At 72.8% G+C, this 16,142-nt stretch overlaps 3 protein-coding genes across 3 annotated transcripts; 2 read left to right on the top strand and 1 right to left on the bottom strand.

Moving 5' to 3' along the window:
• Positions 1-1,216: 1,216 nt before the first annotated feature.
• On the bottom strand, positions 1,217-7,341 carry LOC137460367 (RNA-binding motif, single-stranded-interacting protein 2-like). Its single transcript, XM_068170753.1, has 13 exons — positions 7,135-7,341; positions 5,871-6,014; positions 5,687-5,745; positions 5,468-5,559; positions 5,194-5,351; positions 3,942-4,021; positions 3,719-3,828; positions 3,547-3,593; positions 3,322-3,408; positions 3,131-3,185; positions 2,545-2,652; positions 2,378-2,455; positions 1,217-2,229 (listed from the first exon to the last, which is right to left on the bottom strand). Exons 1-13 carry the CDS (start codon positions 7,197-7,199, stop codon positions 2,149-2,151), a joined length of 1,164 nt encoding a protein of 387 aa, XP_068026854.1. The 5' UTR covers positions 7,200-7,341; the 3' UTR covers positions 1,217-2,148.
• A 2,092-nt stretch (positions 7,342-9,433) lies between these two features.
• Positions 9,434-11,422, top strand: LOC137460372 (aquaporin AQPAe.a-like). The gene is given in 7 exon segments (XM_068170759.1): positions 9,434-9,448; positions 9,817-10,014; positions 10,016-10,243; positions 10,330-10,482; positions 10,588-10,668; positions 11,128-11,247; positions 11,249-11,422. Coding segments are annotated over 7 exon segments (885 nt in total). The 3' UTR covers positions 11,339-11,422.
• A 1,523-nt stretch (positions 11,423-12,945) lies between these two features.
• LOC137460370 (lens fiber major intrinsic protein-like) lies at positions 12,946-15,694 on the top strand. The gene is given in 5 exon segments (XM_068170757.1): positions 12,946-13,248; positions 13,250-13,306; positions 13,930-14,094; positions 14,204-14,284; positions 15,121-15,694. Coding segments are annotated over 5 exon segments (792 nt in total). The 3' UTR covers positions 15,307-15,694.
• Positions 15,695-16,142: the final 448 nt, after the last annotated feature.

Consider the following 16,142-nt stretch of genomic DNA (forward strand, 5'->3'; position numbering starts at 1 on the left):
GCAGGAGGAAGGCAAAATACAAAACTAGAAACCTCTGGAAAGAGCTTTAAAAAAAAGGCAACTTAAAAACCTGTACAAAATGCTCTAAGTATAAATTAAACGGGGGGGGGGGGGCAGCGGGGGGGGGGGCCAAGGGGGAGGGGGGGGGGGGCCTCAGCTTTGCTTTTGAAGGGGGCAGGGAGCTCCCCTCCTCCCCTCCCCCCAGCCCCTCCTTTCCAGCAGAGCTGTTTGGGATCCCAAGGTTTAGCTTCCTCCTCCTTGTGGGGTGGGGGGGGGTGGGGGGGTCCCAGAAGTCCCTGCCCCCCCCCCCCCCAAAAGCAGCCTCCTATGCAGGGCCAAGCTGTAGGTCTCCCTCTTTGGTTCCTTCCTCGGGTGCCCCCCACAACCAAAGTGGGGGGGGGGGGCGCGGGGTGGGGGGATGTGGGTGTATTTGGGGGGGGGGTCGGGGGGTGTGTTTGGGGGGGCTGGGGGTGTGTTTTGGGGGGGGGCTGTCAGGCAGTAGCAGCAACGTGGGGAGGTGGTGATGGCTGGAAACCAGAAGGGGTGGGGGGTGTCAGCCCTGGGGGGGTGTGGAGGGAGGACACAGCTCCTGTGGGGGGGGGTGTCATGTGCCCCCCCCCTGCCCCCCCACCCGGGCTGAGCACTCACCGAGCTGTGGGGTGAGGTAGATGTGTGATGGTGAGGAGGGGGGCAGGGGGTCCCCAGCAGGGGGACACAGACAGATGCTGGGGGGGGGGGGGCTGCACTAAAAGGATTTGGGGGGGGGGGGGGGGGGCTGGAGGAAGCAGGAGGCCCAAGGCAGAGCTTGCATGGGGGGGGAGGAAGAGGAGGAGGAAGAGGCACAGCTGGCCCCAGGGCTCAAAGCAAAGTGGGGGCTGCCCCCTGCCCCCCCCGGGACGGACACAGCCCCCAGGGCCTGGGGGTGACGCAGCTGAGTGGAGGGGGAGGGGGTGCAGGGCCGGGGGAGGGGGTGCAGGGTTTGGGGGGGGGTGTAGGCAGCTCGGCCCTGCCCCTCCCCTTCCTCAATCTTTGGTTTGCAAGAGCCCCCCCCCCGAAGCTCCCCTTCACAGCCCCCCCCCCCACGGGACCCCCTGATTGTCACTGCAGGGGGTGGGGCGGGGGGGGCGCGGATCTAAAGTGCCTGGGGTACCCCTGGGGGTACCCCTTGGGGTGCCCCTTGCCCGTGGGGGGGGGGGGGATGGATCTGTGTGTTGGGGGGGGGGAGGGGAGGGGGGGGCTTGGTTATTGCACTTACCCTGCTCCCCCCCCTCCCCTTGGACTGGGGGAGGTTGGGTTTGTCTTTTGGGGGGGGGGGGGGCAGCATGCAGAGCCCCCAGCCCATGCCCACGGGGGGGGTGGGAGGGGAGTGCACGGGGGGGGGGGGGGCAGGGGAGGCAGCACCCCCGGCCCTGCGGGGGGGCTGGTGCCCAGAGACTGAACCCCACGGGGGTGGAAGGGCAGGGGGGGCGGGGGGGGGAGGTCTCTACCTCCTCCCCCACGACCCCCCCACCCCCCAAGGCTGGGGGTCGGGGCGCGGGGGGGGGGGGCACCGGCAGGGCCGGGCAGCAGAAGGCACAGGGGGCACCGCGGCTGGGCTGGGGGGGAGGGGATGGGGGGGGGGGGGGGCGAGGGGCCGCGGGCCCTGGAAGCACAAGGAAGTTAAAGAGGGGAGGGGGAGGGGGGGGAGAAGGACAAAGAAAGGGGGGAGGGGGGGGTGTAACAAACCCCCCCCCGCTGCGCCCCCCCCCCCCCTCCCGGGGGTAGCATTTTTCTGTGGGTTTTTTTTTTTCCTGTTTTTGGGTTTTTTTTGTCTTTTTTTTTTTGTCCTTTGCAACTTTTGTAGAAAAAGAGAGGAGGAAAAAAAAAAAGCCTCCAGGAGGGAGCAAATTGGGGGGGGGGGGGGAAGGGGGGCTGCCTCTCTTTGTAGAGGGGGGAGGGGGGGAAAAAACAGCGAGCCCCCCCCCTCCCCCCGCGGCGTTCCCGGACCTCCCCCCGGCGATGGCAGCAGCAAGTGGGGGAGGGGGTTTGGGGCGGGGAAGGGGGGGGCAGCACCGGATAAGGTTTGGGGAAGGGAGAAGGGGGGTTGGGGGGGGGGCAGCCGGGGAGGAGGGGGGGTGTTGCGCCACGGGCCGGGCCCCCCCCCGGCCGCTACTTGGGGTAGGGGTAGGGGAAGGCTCCAGGCTCCGACGGGGACTCGATGGGGCCGTGGCTCGGGGCGGCAGAAGCGTCCTGTGGGGAGGGGGGAAACACAGCATGGACCCCACCCCCCCAGAAGGAAAAGGTCCTGGCCGGCCCTCCCCTCCTTCCCCACCCCCCTCTTTTCCTCCCCCCTCCTCTTTCCCCCTCCCCCCCAGCCTCCCCCCGGCGCAGCTCTCACCTCCAGCGGCAGCGTGGGCGGCACCGGGGGGTAGGGCGGGAGGAAGGCTCCGGGGACCGCAGCGGCAGTGGGCACGTACTGGGGCGGGGGGGGGCAAAGCAAGAGCCTCAGGGGGGCGTCAAGAAGAGGTCTTGGGAGGAAGGAGGGATCGGGGGGGGGGTCCTTACCGTGCCTGCGCTGCCGAGGGAGAGGTGGCCGAGCTGCTGGGCCAGAGGCGCCACCACGGACGGCTGGAGGGGCACAGCGTGGTCCACAGCAGGGGCCAGCACCGCCCCCTGCACGGCGCCGTCAGCGGCGGGGAGGGATGGGGGGCAGGGCTGGGGGGGGCACGGGGGGCTGGGGGGGGGCTGGCTATAGGCCAAGGGGCACTGGGGGCTGGGGGCCGCTGGAGGAGGTGGGCACAGGGAAGGGGCAGAAGGAGAGCCAGGGAAAGGGACTGTGGGCAGGGCTTGAGGGAAGGGGGCGGGGCGGGGGAGGGGCTTAGGCAAGGTGGGTGGGGCTTGAATGCCTGGGCCGGGGCTGGGCAAGGGAGGGGAGAGCCGGGAGAGCTGGGGGCGGGGCCAGGGTGGGGGCGGGCAGGGCAATGCCAGGGGGCGGGCAGGGTAGGACAGGGCAGTGCCAGGGGTGGGCAGGGTCCTGCCAGGGGGCGGGCAGGGTCCTGGCAGGGGCAGGCAGGGCAGTGCCAGGGGCGGGCAGGGCCCGGGCAGGGGTGGGCAGGGCAGTGCCAGGGCCCCGGGCAGGCCCCAAGCTCACCGTGGGCTGCACGAGGTAGGATTGGTGCATCCAGGCAGGGCCGTGGACCTGCAGAAGCAGCCAGGGTAGGAGTGGGGCAGGGGCTCCTCTGAGGACCCCACACCCTCCCCTCCTCTGAGAGACCCCCAGGGACCCCTCCTCCACCCAGGGGACTTCCCCTCCTCCCCCAGCCCCGCCCCGTACCTGGTTAGGAGGAGACTGGGGAGGGCAGATAGGGAGCCAGGGCCGTGGGGGCCAGCATCCGGCTGGGGGCCAGGCCGTAGGGCGCTGGGTAGAACCTGTTGGGGGGAGGGGGTAAGGGTGAAGCTGTTCAGCAGTTGGGGGGGGGGGGGGGCACAAGGGGCTGGCAGCCCCCCCAGCCCCCTCCAGGCAGGGTCTGCAGGGGCCCACCAGGGGCACCCACCCGGGGCACCCACCCGTTCTGCAGCGCCGTCGCAGGGTCGTAGGCCAAGGTCACAGTGCCCTGGGGGCGGTGGAAGGGTCAGCGCTGCCCTGCGGCCCCCCTCCCCCCTCCCCCCCCCAGCTCCAGCAGCCGGGGGGGGGCTGCCCCCCACCCCCCTCTCCCCCCCCAGGGCCCTCCCCTCTCACCGCATCGCCGTCCCGGGTCCAGGCCCTGCCGTTGGGCACAAACTTGCCCTGGCTCTGCCGCTTCTTCTGGCCCCCGTCCGCGAACTTACAGAGCAGGGGGTCCGGGGGGGCTGGGGAGGGGGCAGCAGCCACAGCTGGCAGTCAGCCCTCGCTCCCTGCCCCCACTCCCACGGCCCCCCCCCCTCACCCAGGAGCCCCCCCCCCCCCATTCCCCCCAGCCCACCTGGCACCCCGGGTGGGGTCTTGATGTATTTGCCGTTGAAGTGGCTGATCACCGCCTCGCACTTCTCTGTCGACTCCATCCTGGCAGGAGGGAGGAGGCTGGGCTGGGGGCCACCCGCGGGGAAACCCCCCCCCAACAGCTGCCCCCCAGGCCTGCACAGCAGCCCCCTGCCCCCCCCCCCATGCTCAACCCCAGGCCCCACACAGACCCTTCCCCCAGGCTCCATGGGGCAGCCCCCATCATCTGAGGCACCCCCCCCAGAGCCCACTCTGGGCTGCAGCAGAGAGCCCCCCAGGCTGCAGCAAAGACCCCCCCCTAGGCTGCACAGAGAGATCCCCCCATCTAGGGTGCAGCAGAGGAGCCCCCCCCAGGCTGCACCAGAGAGCCCCCCAGGATCCAGCAGAGACCCCTACTCAGGCTGCACCAGAGACCCCCCCCCCAGGCTGCATCAGAGAGCCCCCCAGGATCCAGCAGAGAGCCCTACTCAGGCTGCACCAGAGACCCCCCCCCAGGCTGCACCAGAGAGCCCCCCAGGATCCAGCAGAGACCCCTACTCAGGCTGCACCAGAGACCCCCCCCCCAGGCTGCATCAGAGAGCCCCCCAGGGTCCCAGAGACCCCCTACTCAGGCTGCACCAGAGACCCCCCACCAGGCTGCAGCAGAGAGCTCCCCACCCGAGGGTGCAGCAGAGGACCTCCCCCCCAGGCTGCACCAGAGAGCCCCCCAGGATCCAGCAGAGACCCCCCCCTAAGCTGCACCAGAGACCCCCCCCCAGGCTGCACCAGAGAGCCCCCCCAGGATCCAGCAGAGACCCCTACTCAGGCTGCACCAGAGACCCCCCCTAGGCTGCACCAGAGAGCCCCCCAGGATCCAGCAGAGACCCCTACTCAGGCTGCACCAGAGGACCCCCCCTAGGCTGCACCAGAGAGCCCCCCAGGATCCAGCAGAGACCCCTACTCAGGCTGCACCAGAGACCCCCCCTAGGCTGCACCAGAGAGCCCCCCAGGATCCAGCAGAGACCCCTACTCAGGCTGCACCAGAGACCCCCCCCCCTAGGCTGCACCAGAGAGCCCCCCAGGATCCAGCAGAGACCCCTACTCAGGCTGCACCAGAGACCCCCCCTCAAGCTCTGTGGGCAGCCCACACAGCCTCCTCCCGAGCTCCCCCCCTGCCGTTTTCCTATGCAGCCCCAGCCCCCCTTCCACAGCCCCCCCCAAACCCCATGCAGCCCCCCCCGCGCCCCCCCCCTTACCGTGCAAAGCCCACCCCCCTGCTGGGCGCGTGGGGGTCCCGCAGGATGCGGGTGGAGACCACCTGCCCGAAAGGCTTCAGCAGGGCCTCCAGCTCCTGCTCGTCCACCCCCAGGGGCAGGTTGGAGATGTAGAGGTTGGTTGGGTCCTGCTCCTGTTGCTGGTGTGAGGAGGGGAGGGGGCTCAAGGGGCTGGCCAGGCCCCGGGGGAGGGTCCTGGGTGGGGGGGTGGGTGTGAAACGGGGACACACCCCCCCCGGGGGGGGCTGTGCTGTACCTTGGCCATCTGAGCCTGCACCCCGCTGGCCTTGAGGGCTGTCACAGCCTTCTGGGCTGCCGTGGGGCTGTCAAAGTCCACGAAGCCATAGCCTTGGGGAGGGGGTGGGGGGCACACAGACAACACAGCAGGGGGGCACAGTGGGGTGAGAAGAGCCCCCCCAAAAACCCCCCAGCCCCCCCCCTGCAGTCCCCCCCCCCCCCCGCAGCCCCCTCCAACCTTTGCACTTGTTGGTCGTCTTGTCCAGGATGGCTTTGGTGGAGACAATCTTCCCATAGCTGGGGGGGGGACAGAGGGGGTGTGGGGGGCTCAGGGCAGGGGCAGAGGGGGGGCAGCAGAGCCTCCCAGTTGACAGGGGGGCTCGGGGAGTGGGGGTTGGGGGGGGTCTTAGCCCCTCACTCACGGCTGGCAGAGCTTGACCAGGTCCTGGTCCGTGGTCCCGGGGTGCAGCCCCCGAATGTAGAGGTTGGTCTTGCTGAGCTGGTCTGCAGCGCCCCCCGCAGGGCTGGGGGGGCCCAAGGGCTGCGCCGGCGGCACATAGGACTGCTGGGGGGCAGGGAGCAGACAGCCAGGCTCAGCACCCGCCCCCCAAATCCCAGCCCCCCCCCTCCCCCCCCAAGCAGCCAAGACCCCGGGGATGAGTCCTGCACATCCTTAGACCCCTACCCCCCTCCAGGCATGGGACCCCCCCCCCGGGGTCTCCCCCCCATCCCCTGGGACACTTCCCATAGGAAAATGAACCACCCCCAGCCCTCCCTCCCTCTCGGGGCTCCCCTCCTCTGTCCCCCAATCCCAGGGGGGTCCCCAGACCCCCACCCCACCCCCCCGGTCCAAGCTCTACTGCAGCTTCCAGCTCCGGGCTGGAGGGGCTGGGGTTTAAACACCCCCCCCACACACAACCCCCCCCCACACACACCCCCCCCAACCCCCAGGGTGCCCCCTTGGCACCCCCCCAGCTCACCCAGGATAGGGCTGGGGGTCACCCCCCCGGCAGGGGGTCCCACATCCCCCCCCCGGCACCTGCACATGTGCACCGCTGCCCCCCCCCCGCCGCGTGTGCGGTGTCCTGGGGGTGATCCCTGGGGGGGGGGGCGGAGGACGGACCCCCTCCCTCCCCCGGGGGGGTCCACGCAGCACCCCCGACCCTCCCCCTTCCTCCCCCGGGGGGGGGGGGGGTGTCTGTGCTGTGCCCCGGAAAGGGAAACTGAGGCAGGGGGGTGCAGGACGCCCCCCGGGATGGGGTGAAAGGCAACCGAAGTTCACCCAAGTGGCCTCCTAACCCCCCCCCCGGCGCCCCCCGCCGCGTGTCCCCGGCCCGTCCCCCGCCGCCCGGTGCCGGAGGGATGCAGCCGGGCCCGGCCCCCGCCGTGCCCGAAGCCCTCCCGGAGCCGAGCCCCGGGCAGCCAGCGGCGGCAGGCGAAGGGGAGGCGGCGCTGGGGGGGGGTCCCCCCTGCCCCCCACCCCTCGTCCCCGCGGGCGCCCGGGGGGGGCTGTCCCGCGGGCAGGATTCCCGCAGCCGCATCACGGCGCAAGGGCTGGGCCCGGGCGCGGGGCCGGCGGAGGCCCGGGGCGGGGTGCGGGGTGCGGGGGGGGGGGGGTGTGGGGTGCGGTTGGAAGGGGAAGCCGGGGGGCAGCGGAGGGGCTGCGGGGGGGGCGCGGCGGTACCTTTCTTGCCGCTCTTGTTGTAGGCGAAGGCGGGCAGGCCGGAGCGCGGCGGGACCGAGAGCAGCATTTTCGGGAGCGCGGAGGGGCCGGGGCAGGCCGGGAGCCAGGCGGGCCCGCGCCTGACGTCACGCCCGGGAGCCAGCCTGGGGATCCGGGCTGCAGCCGCGCAGGACGGCTCCGGCTCCTAGCGCCGCTCACCGGCCGGCCCCCCCCCCTCCGCTCCCCCCTCCCCGCCCTGCCCCGGGATCCCGCTCACCGCCTCCCCCCCCCCGCCCCCCGCCCGCCGCTCGCCCCCGATGGCCGTGGCCGGGGAAAGGGGGGGGGGGGGGGCGGAACGCGAGCGCGCACACATTTCCCCCCCCCCCGCCCCCAACCCCTACCCCCGCTCCCCGCCCGGGGGGGGGGGGGCTGGGCCTCGCTGCCTTCCCGCTCCGCGAGGAGCCCTCCCCGCCTGCCGCCCGGTACCACCGGGGGTTCGCTCCGCGCCCGGCGCCGGGGGAAAGCGATGGCGGCGGGAAAGGTGGGGGCGGGGAGGGCACTGCACGGCCCGGATCCAGGCCCGGGGGTGGGAGGCCGCGGGGGGGGGAAGGCCTGTGGGGGTGTCACTGGGGAGCTAACCCCGGCGCCGGGGCAGCCCCGAGGCGCCGGGCACGGAGGGGGCCGGTGGCGGCCGGGGGGGTGCGGCGCGGGCCCTTTAAGGGCGGGCCCAGGCGGAGGCTCCGCCCCGCCCCTCGCCGCTCTCCGGCGGCCGCCATCGCCCCGCCCCTCGTCCTGCCCCGCCCCTCGCCGCCCTGGCCGTCCGCCATCGCCCCGCCCCTCGCTTCGCCCCCGCCCCCTTGCCGCCCGCGCCCTGGGCGCGGCCATTTTTGAACCGCCGGTCACGTGTCCGCGCGCTCCCCCCTCCCTCCCTCCCTGCCTTCCCCGTCACGTGACAGCCCCGGCCCGGCTCCTCCCACGGCCTGGGGCTCCGCCTCCCTCCCGTGCGCCCCGCGGCGCTGCGCTGGCGTTGGGGGGGGGCAGGAAAGGGGGTCCTGAGCCTCCCCCATGGGGGGGCCTGTGGTATCCTGGGGGGGCGGGGTGGGGGCACCTGAGGCCACCTGGTGATTCTGGGGGGCAGGGTGAGGGGGTCCTGAGGGCACCTTCAGGGTCCGTGGGGCAGCGTGGGGAAGACCGGGGGGGGGGAGCTGTGGAGCAGGATGGGGAGAGCTGAGAATCGCGGGGGGGCTTACGGGGCAGGACAGGGGGTACTGCGGCACGTGGAGGCGCCCGTGGGTGTCTGGGCCACGGTGGAGGGTCCTGGTGGGGGTCTGTGGACCCCCGAGCAGAGGTCGGTGGGGCAGGGTATGGCTTCTGCGGGGCAAGCGCCCACCCGGGGGTCACCGGGGGGGGGCTGTGTGGGGTGGGCACAGCACTGCCAGGCTGCTGTGCCGGGAGGGTCCCAGGGGGTTCTGGGGGGCAGCAGGACACCATGTGCCCTGTGGAGGGTCCCAGCCCGGCACAGGATCAGCTCGGGGGGGCGGGCGGGATGGGCGCGGTGGGATGATGTGGGCAGCAACGGGGGGGGGGGGGCCTGCCCCCCTCGTGCCCCTCAAGCTGCCTCACGTCCGGGGGTGCTCGGTCCCCGCGGCGTGCCCGCGCCTCCCCTTTGTGGCAGCCCCGGGCGGGCACGGAAGGTTCTGGCTCTTTGCAGGGTGTCAGCAGGGCCGGGGGCCCCCGGACCCCCCCCCGGACCCCCCCGCGGTGTGCTTCCCACCCCCCCCCCCCGGGCGCTGTGTGCCCTGTGCTGAGCCAGGGCCTTCCAGCGGCCCTGCTGACTCACCCCACGTGCGAGCCCCGGGCTGCTGAGCTGGCAGCGCTGGGGCACAGGGGCACCCTGCCTGTGAGCCCCCCCCCGCCCCCCTCCTCTTGCTGCTATTCCTCCTCCTCCTCCTCCCCCCCCAAGGCTTTCATCCTGCCCTTTCATCTGGGCACCCAGGGCATGGTCGCTGTGGCAACCCCCCCCCAGCGCTCCAGCTCGTTGCCAGGGCACCCAGAGGTGCTCTGAGCCCAGCCCCAGGACCCCTGGCACCCTCCTTTGCTCCCCCCCCCGCCAGGGGTCTTGGCTCATCCTCACCCCTTTCCTGCACCCCTCTTGTGCCCAGCCTGGGACCTTCCCTTCCTCACATCCTGGGGCCTGGCAGTGCAAGGGTGTGGGGGGTGGCGGTGCCAGGGGGGGCTGGCAGGGCCCGGGGGGGGGTGGGGGAGGGGAGGTTCTCCCTCTCTGGGTCTCCTCTGCGCTCTCCTGGGCCCTGCAGCTGCGCCATGGCCATCGCAGAGGTAAGACCCTGCCGGCGGGTGCCACCCCAGCCCCCGGCCGCCTTGGCACCCCCCCGGAGCCGTGGGCTGGGGCTGGGGGAGGTGCAGGGGCAATCCCCCCCCGGAGTGCCAGCAGCCAGCCCCAGCACAGGGCTGCCTGGGCGCCCTCCAAGTGCCCTCCCCCAGCCCCCCCGTGCCCTCCCTGGCACCATCTCTGCTGCCGGTGTGCCCCCATGGCCGTGCCCCCATGGCCGTGCAGTCGCCATGGTGACCCTGGTGCCAAGGTGCCCCCCTGCCAGGGCGCTGTGGTACCCAGTCCCTGAGGGCCCCAGGGTGTCCCATGGCACACTGCCCCCGCGGTGCCCCCTGGCCACGGGGGCTGCTGACTCGGGCACCGCATCGCTGAGGTCCCCCCACGACCCCCCTCCCCACTGTGGCACCCAGCCCTGGCAGCGCCCCCCCGGGGTGACCCCAGCCCCGCTGTGTGCCCCCAGGAGCTGCGGGGGCGCTGCTTCTGGCGCGGGGTCCTGGCAGAGGCTTTGGCGATGTTCATCTTCGTGGGGGTGGTGCTGGGCACCTCGGCGGCCCCCCGAAGCCCTGGCACCGGCACTGGCCGGGGGGCTGGCGGCCGGGGCGCTGGCTGGCACCCCTGGGGCGCCCCAGGCCAACCCAGCCCTGACCCTGGCGCTGCTCTGCACCCACAAGCTGGGTGCCCTGCGCGGTGCCACCGCGCTCCTGGCCCAGTGCGCCGGGGCGCTGCTGGCCTCCGCCGCTGCCCGCATGGCGCTGCCGGACGGTGCCAGCCTGGTCACCAGGGTGAGTGCCCCCTCCCCCTGCCCGTCCCCCCCCCTCCCCGTCCCCGGGGCACCCCGGGGGCGCTGAGGCCGAGCCTCTTCTGCCAGGTGAGTGCCACGGGGACGGCCGGGCAGGCGCTGGCCTGGGAGACCTTTGCCACCTTCCAGCTGGCATTCGTTGCCTTTGCCACCGCCCACCGGGCGACCCCCGGGGCCGGGCTGGCCCTGGGCAGCGCGGTGGCTGCCGGTGCCCTGACCGCGGTGAGGATCCCACCCCCCACACACACCTCCCCCCACCCCAGCCCCCGCCCCGGGGCTGCCACCCCCCAGCCCCTGCCAGCCTGATGCCCCCCGCGCCCCCCGCAGGGACCCTTCTCGGGGGGCAGCATGAACCCCGCGCGCTCCCTGGGGCCGGCCATCGTCACCGGCGTCTGGGACGACCACTGGGTGAGTTCCTGGCACCCCTGGGTGCCACCCTGAGGGGCTCCAGTGCAGGATGGGTGCCCCCCAGCTGCAGTGTGCACCCCCCACCCGCCCCGGTCCTGTGCCCCCCCCAGCGCAGGGCTCCCTGCTTCTGCCCTTCAGGTACCCCCTGGACCGGTGCCCCCTCTGCTCATCCCCGGCTTGGGTCCTTCTGGTGCCTCCCTCACAGGATGGGTGCCCTGAGTGCCCACCCTGGGGCAGTGCCCCCCCCCCCAGTGCCCCCATCCCAAATGTGTCATCACCACCCCCCCGCCCCTCCCCTCCCCCCCGGTTCCTCACATCCTCCAGCCCAGCTCCCGGCACTGCCGTGGGGTCCCCCGGTCCCACTCCCACCCCCAGAGCAATGCTTAGCAGCCCCTCGGGCCGTGTCCCCCTGTCCCCCCCACCCCGGACCCCCTCCTGACCCCCTGTGCCCCCCCGCAGGTGTACTGGCTGGGGCCGGTGCTGGGCGCGGTGCTGGCTGCGCTCTCCCATGAGTTCCTCTTCGCTCCCGGTGCCCCCCGGGAGAAGCTGGGGGCCTGCCTCTGCTGCCGGGACACGGCCCCTGGTGGAGACCACCACCCCGGCCCCCTCCTCACCCTCCACCCTCGGCCCCCCGCCCCCCGCAGCCCATCGGGGCCGGGACGCGGCTTGAACCTCCCAGCCCCGCTTGCTCCATCCAGTGGCACAGGGTCCCCAACGACCCCTCCCCAGCGGCGCCCCCCGAGCACAGCACCCCCCCGAGCACAGCACCCCCCACCCAGGGCACGGCGCCCCCCACCCAGGGCACGGTGCCCACCTGCAAGGTTTAGGGGGGGGGGGCTCCAGGACCACCGTGGTGGGGAAGAGATGGATTAAAGGCTTTGGGTTGGAGCTGGGTGCAGAGTGGTGGTGTGGGGCTCGGGGGTGGGGGGTCTGGGGGGGTGGTGTGAGGTTCAGGGGTGGGGGTCTGGGGGTGGTGGGGGTGGGGCTCAGGGGTGGGGGTCTGGGGTGGTGGTGTGGGGCTCGGGGGTGGGGGTCTGGGGGGGTGGTGTGAGGTTCAGGGGGTGGGGGTCTGGGGGTGGTGGTGTGAGGTTCAGGGGTGGGGGTCTGGGGGTGGTGTGAGGTCAGGGGTGGGGGTCGGTGGTGTGGGGCTCGGGGGTGGGGGTCTGGGGGGGGTGGTGTGAGGCTCGGGGGTGGGGGTCTGGGGGTGGTGGTGTGGGGCTCAGGGGGGTAGTGTGAGGCTCGGGGGTGGGGGTCCGGGGGGGGGGTGTGAGGCTCGGGGGTCTGGTGGTGGTGGTGTGGGGCTCAGGGGGTGGTGTGGGGCTCGGGGGTGGGGGTCTGGGGTTGTCTCCCCCCGGGAGGTGGATGGAGGTTCAGAGCCGCAGGGATGTGGTGCTGAGGGCCACGGCTCAGCCCCAGCTGCGGTCCCGGAGGATGCTGAAAGTCTTCTCCCAGCTCCAACCCATCCCAGGAGCCTCATCCTGCACCCCCCACCACCACCCCCCGACACCACCCCTGGCCCACCCGAGCAGCATCTCCCTCCCAGTGGCCCCGCTGGGGGGGTGGGGGCCGGACCCCCTGCGGCCCCGTCCCGTGCCGGGGCGCTGAGGCAGCAGAGTCCTTTGTCAGCTCCTCTGCAGCTCCGGCAGTTTTCGGGGGCCGCCAATGGCCAGGTCCGGTCCTAATCCCGGCCCAGCTCGGGCTTTAGGGGCCGCTAAGCCGAGCTGAATAAACCCTGCCGCAGACAACGGGGCCGGGCGGGGGGGAGCCCCCACGGCCCCCTGGTGGGGCTGGCCCGGGGGGGGTACCCAGGCCCCCTCAGGGTCCCCTCAATATGTCCCCAAAAGGCTTGGGCGGGGGGGGGGGGGGTCCTCAGTGCTGACCTCAGCCCTCCCCCCGCGGTGGTCACCCCAACCCCACAGCTATTGGTCACAGCCCCCCACACCCCCCCGCACCTCTCAGCACCCCCGGGTAGGGCAGCCCTGGAAATGAAGGGGTGAAGCTCGGGGGGGGGGGGGGGGGGGGGGGGGGCGTCCCCCCCCATCCTGGGGGGTCGTGGGGCTGCCCTTGGCGTTGGGGGTGGGGGGGTGGGGGAAGGAATCCCCCAGCGCTGGGCAGCGAAGTGGTTAAGGGAGTGGGGGGTGGGGGGGGCCGGGGGGGGTGTGACGGGGGCCGGGATCCCACCCCCGGGGGCCTGGCCTGGGGGTGCTTATAAAGGCGTGCGCGGGTGGCCCCCCCGGGGAGGGGAGCGGGGCCGCGGAGGGCAGCGGGGGTCAGGCCATGCGGGAGCTGCGTTCCTCCTCCTTCTGGAGGGCCATCCTGGCCGAGTTCCTGGGCAGCCTCCTCTATGCCCTGCTGGGGCTGGGGGCTTCCCTGCGCTGGGTCCCGGGACCCCCCAGCGTCCTGGGGGCCGCCCTCGCCTTCGGCTTGGCCCAAGCCACGGTGGTGCAGACGCTGGGTCCCGTCAGCGGGGGTCACATCAACCCTGCCATCACCTTGGCGTTCCTGATGGCCTCGCAGCTCTCCCTGCCCCGAGCCTTGGGCTACCTCCTGGCGCAGGTCCTGGGGGCGCTGGCCGGGGCGGGGGGTGCTCTACGGCTTGACACCGGCCCCTGTCCGCGGCACCCTCGGCCTCAGTGCGGTGAGCTTGGGGCGGGGGGGGGGCTTGTAGGGGCTTGGGGTGGGGTGGGGTGCAGGGAATGAGGCTGCAAGAGGTGATTTTGGGGTCCCGTGGGGGTGTGGTGGGAGCTGGGAGAGGCTGAACTGAAGGGGGAGTGGGGATGGGAGGTTGGGGGTGCTGGGGGGGGGGGGGTTTGAGGTACTGTGGGGTAGGAAGTGGAGGGGGGGAAGCCTCAAAAGGTGTTTTGGGGTGCTGGGGAGGGACACAGCGGGGGGCTGTGGGGTTCAGAGATGCCGAACTGGGGGGTTGGGGTGCTGGGGGGCAGGGTGGTGAGGGGGGGGTTGTGGGGTTTGGAGATGCTGACCTGGGGCTTTGGGGCGCTGGGGGGGGGGGGGGCAGTAGGGGGGAATTAGGGGCTCCAGGAGGAGGTGCTGGAGGCTTTGGGGCACTGGGGGGGGGGGGTCAGTGGGAGGGAATTAGGGGCTCCAGGAGGAGGTGCTGGAGGCTTTGGGGCACTGCGGGAGGAAGCTTTTGGGGGCTGAGCAGCGATTCGGGGTGCAGTTGGGCTTGGGAGAGGAGGGAGTTCCGGGGTGGGGAAGGGTCGAGAGGGTCCCTGGGGTGCTGAGCGCCCCCTCCCCTCGCAGCTGCACCCCGGCGTGGGGCCCGGCCAGGGCACGGTGGTGGAGCTGCTCCTGACTGCCCAGTTCGTGCTCTGCGTCCTGGCCAGCTTCGATGAGCGGCAGGATGGGCGCCCGGGCGCCGCCGCCCTGCCCGTCGGCCTCTCCCTCGCCCTCGGACACATCTTTGGGGTAAGGCTGGACCCTGGGGGGGGCCTTATGGGGGGTGGGGGGAGAGGGGGGTGTCTGGGACGATGGTGGCAGCCGGCCGGCACCCCCCTGACCCCCCCCCCTCCCGCAGATCCACTACACCGGCGCCGGCATGAACCCTGCGCGCTCCTTCGCCCCCGCCGTCATCACCCGCAGCTTTGCCAACCACTGGGTAAGTGTGGGGGGGGACACCCCCTTCCCCCCGCCCCCCATCTCCCCCAGGCCCCCCTGCTGCTCCCCACCCTGCCTGCACCGCTGGCTAAGTGTGGTGAGGGACCCCCTGCCCCCCGCCCCGCCCCGCTCACCGTGCCTGCACCGACGGGGGCGGGGGGTGAGGGGGGGGGTCGCCAGGATGGCTCCAGCAGCACCCACAGGGGTGCTGGGGGCTGGGCAGGCAGTGCCCCCCCCCCCCCCCCGAGCCCTGCTGTGTGTCCCCCCCCCAATATCTCACAGCTGCCTCCTGGCACTGGGCCGTGGGTGCTGAGACCCCCATAGGGGTGGGGCCGTGGGTGCTATGCTCCAGAGGCCAAGGGGCAGCATTGGACCCCCCAAAACTGGGGACCCCCAGCGCCCTGTATAGGTGGGGGTGGAGGGCACCAGAACCCTGAAACCAGAGACCCCCAGAGCTGGGGACCCCAGGGACCCCTGAGCCCCACAGACCAGCGCAGGTGATGCTGGGGACCCCCGAAGCTGGGGACCCCTAAAGCTGGGCAATCCAGAGCCTCATAGGCTGGGGCAGGGGGTGCTGGACCCCTGAAACCAGGGACCCCCAAAGCTGGGGACGCCCAGAAGCTGGCAGGCTGGGACAGGGGGTGCTGGACCCCCCCCCCCCCAAGATGAGGAACTCTCAGAGCTGGGAACCTCCCTGCCCAGGGCAGGTCTGAGCCAGCTCCCACAGGGACAGGGGGGTGGGGGCTTGGGGGGTTGGGGGGGAGGCTTCCCCCACTCTCCCGGGGGGGTGTCGGTACCGGGGTGCCCACATCGGCCCCCCATCCCCTCCCCCCCCAGGTGTACTGGGCGGGCCCGCTGCTGGGGGCGGCGCTGGGCTCGGTGCTTTACGAGTTCGCTCTGTGCCCGCGGCCGCGGAGCTTGGCCGAGCGCCTGGCCGCGCTCAAGGGAGAGCCTCCTGCCGTTACCGAGCCGCCGCCGGAGCCGCCGGCCGAGCCGCTGGAGCTGAAGACCCAGGGGCTATAAAGCGGGACCTGTCCGGTCGCCACGGTGTGTCCCCGTTCCCCCTCTCCCCCTCCCTCCCTCCCCACCCCCCCGTCCCCGGGGGTGCCGCCGGGGATGCCGCCGGGGATGCCGCGGTGCGTGTGGTGCGTGTGTGTGAGGAGCGGCGGGCGACCGGCAACTGGCGACCGGGACCCGACCGGGAACCTAACCGGGACCCTCACCGGGACCCGGGGAACCAGCAACCGGCAATTGGCGACCGGGAAGCGGCGGCAGGGAAGCGGGGAGCTGGGAAGCAGGGCGCTGGCCCTGACCTAAGCGGGCTGGAGCGCACCGGGCTGGGGCCGCCCCCGCTCCGCCCCGGCCCCGGCGGCAGTTCTGTGTTCGGTGAATTAAAGCTGCTCTTTTATTTTGGTAACTGCTGCTGCTCCTCCTGGGGGGCCGGGGGGAGGCTGGGCCGGTGGGGAGGCTGAGCCGGGGGGCGCCGAGCCGGGGGGCGCTGGGCTCCTGCTCCGCTCTGCGCCGCACTCCTCCACGCCGAGGCTCTGTGCTGGGCTCCTTCCCTTCCCTGGAATGGGGACTGGGTTGGGGCTGGGCTCCTGCTCCACAATGGGATGAGGCGGCACTGGATTCCTTCTCCAGACCCATGTGGACCCCTGCAGACCCCTCCAGATCCCGGACAGACCCCTGTGGGGGGGGGGTGTGCTGTCAGTGAGGGTTGGGGTCCCTGTGGGATTCCAGCTTTGGGGGTCCAGCAGGATTTGGGGAGGTCTCACTGTGGCTTTTGGTGTCCCTGCAGCCCCCCTGTACCACCCCTATGCCATCTTATGCCACCCTGTGCCCCCCCTGTGCTCCCAGCC

Source organism: Melanerpes formicivorus, unplaced genomic scaffold (assembly GCF_026170545.1).
Source record: "Melanerpes formicivorus ecotype bairdi unplaced genomic scaffold, bMelFor1.0.p_v2 SCAF_569, whole genome shotgun sequence".
Lineage (NCBI taxonomy): Eukaryota > Metazoa > Chordata > Aves > Piciformes > Picidae > Melanerpes > Melanerpes formicivorus.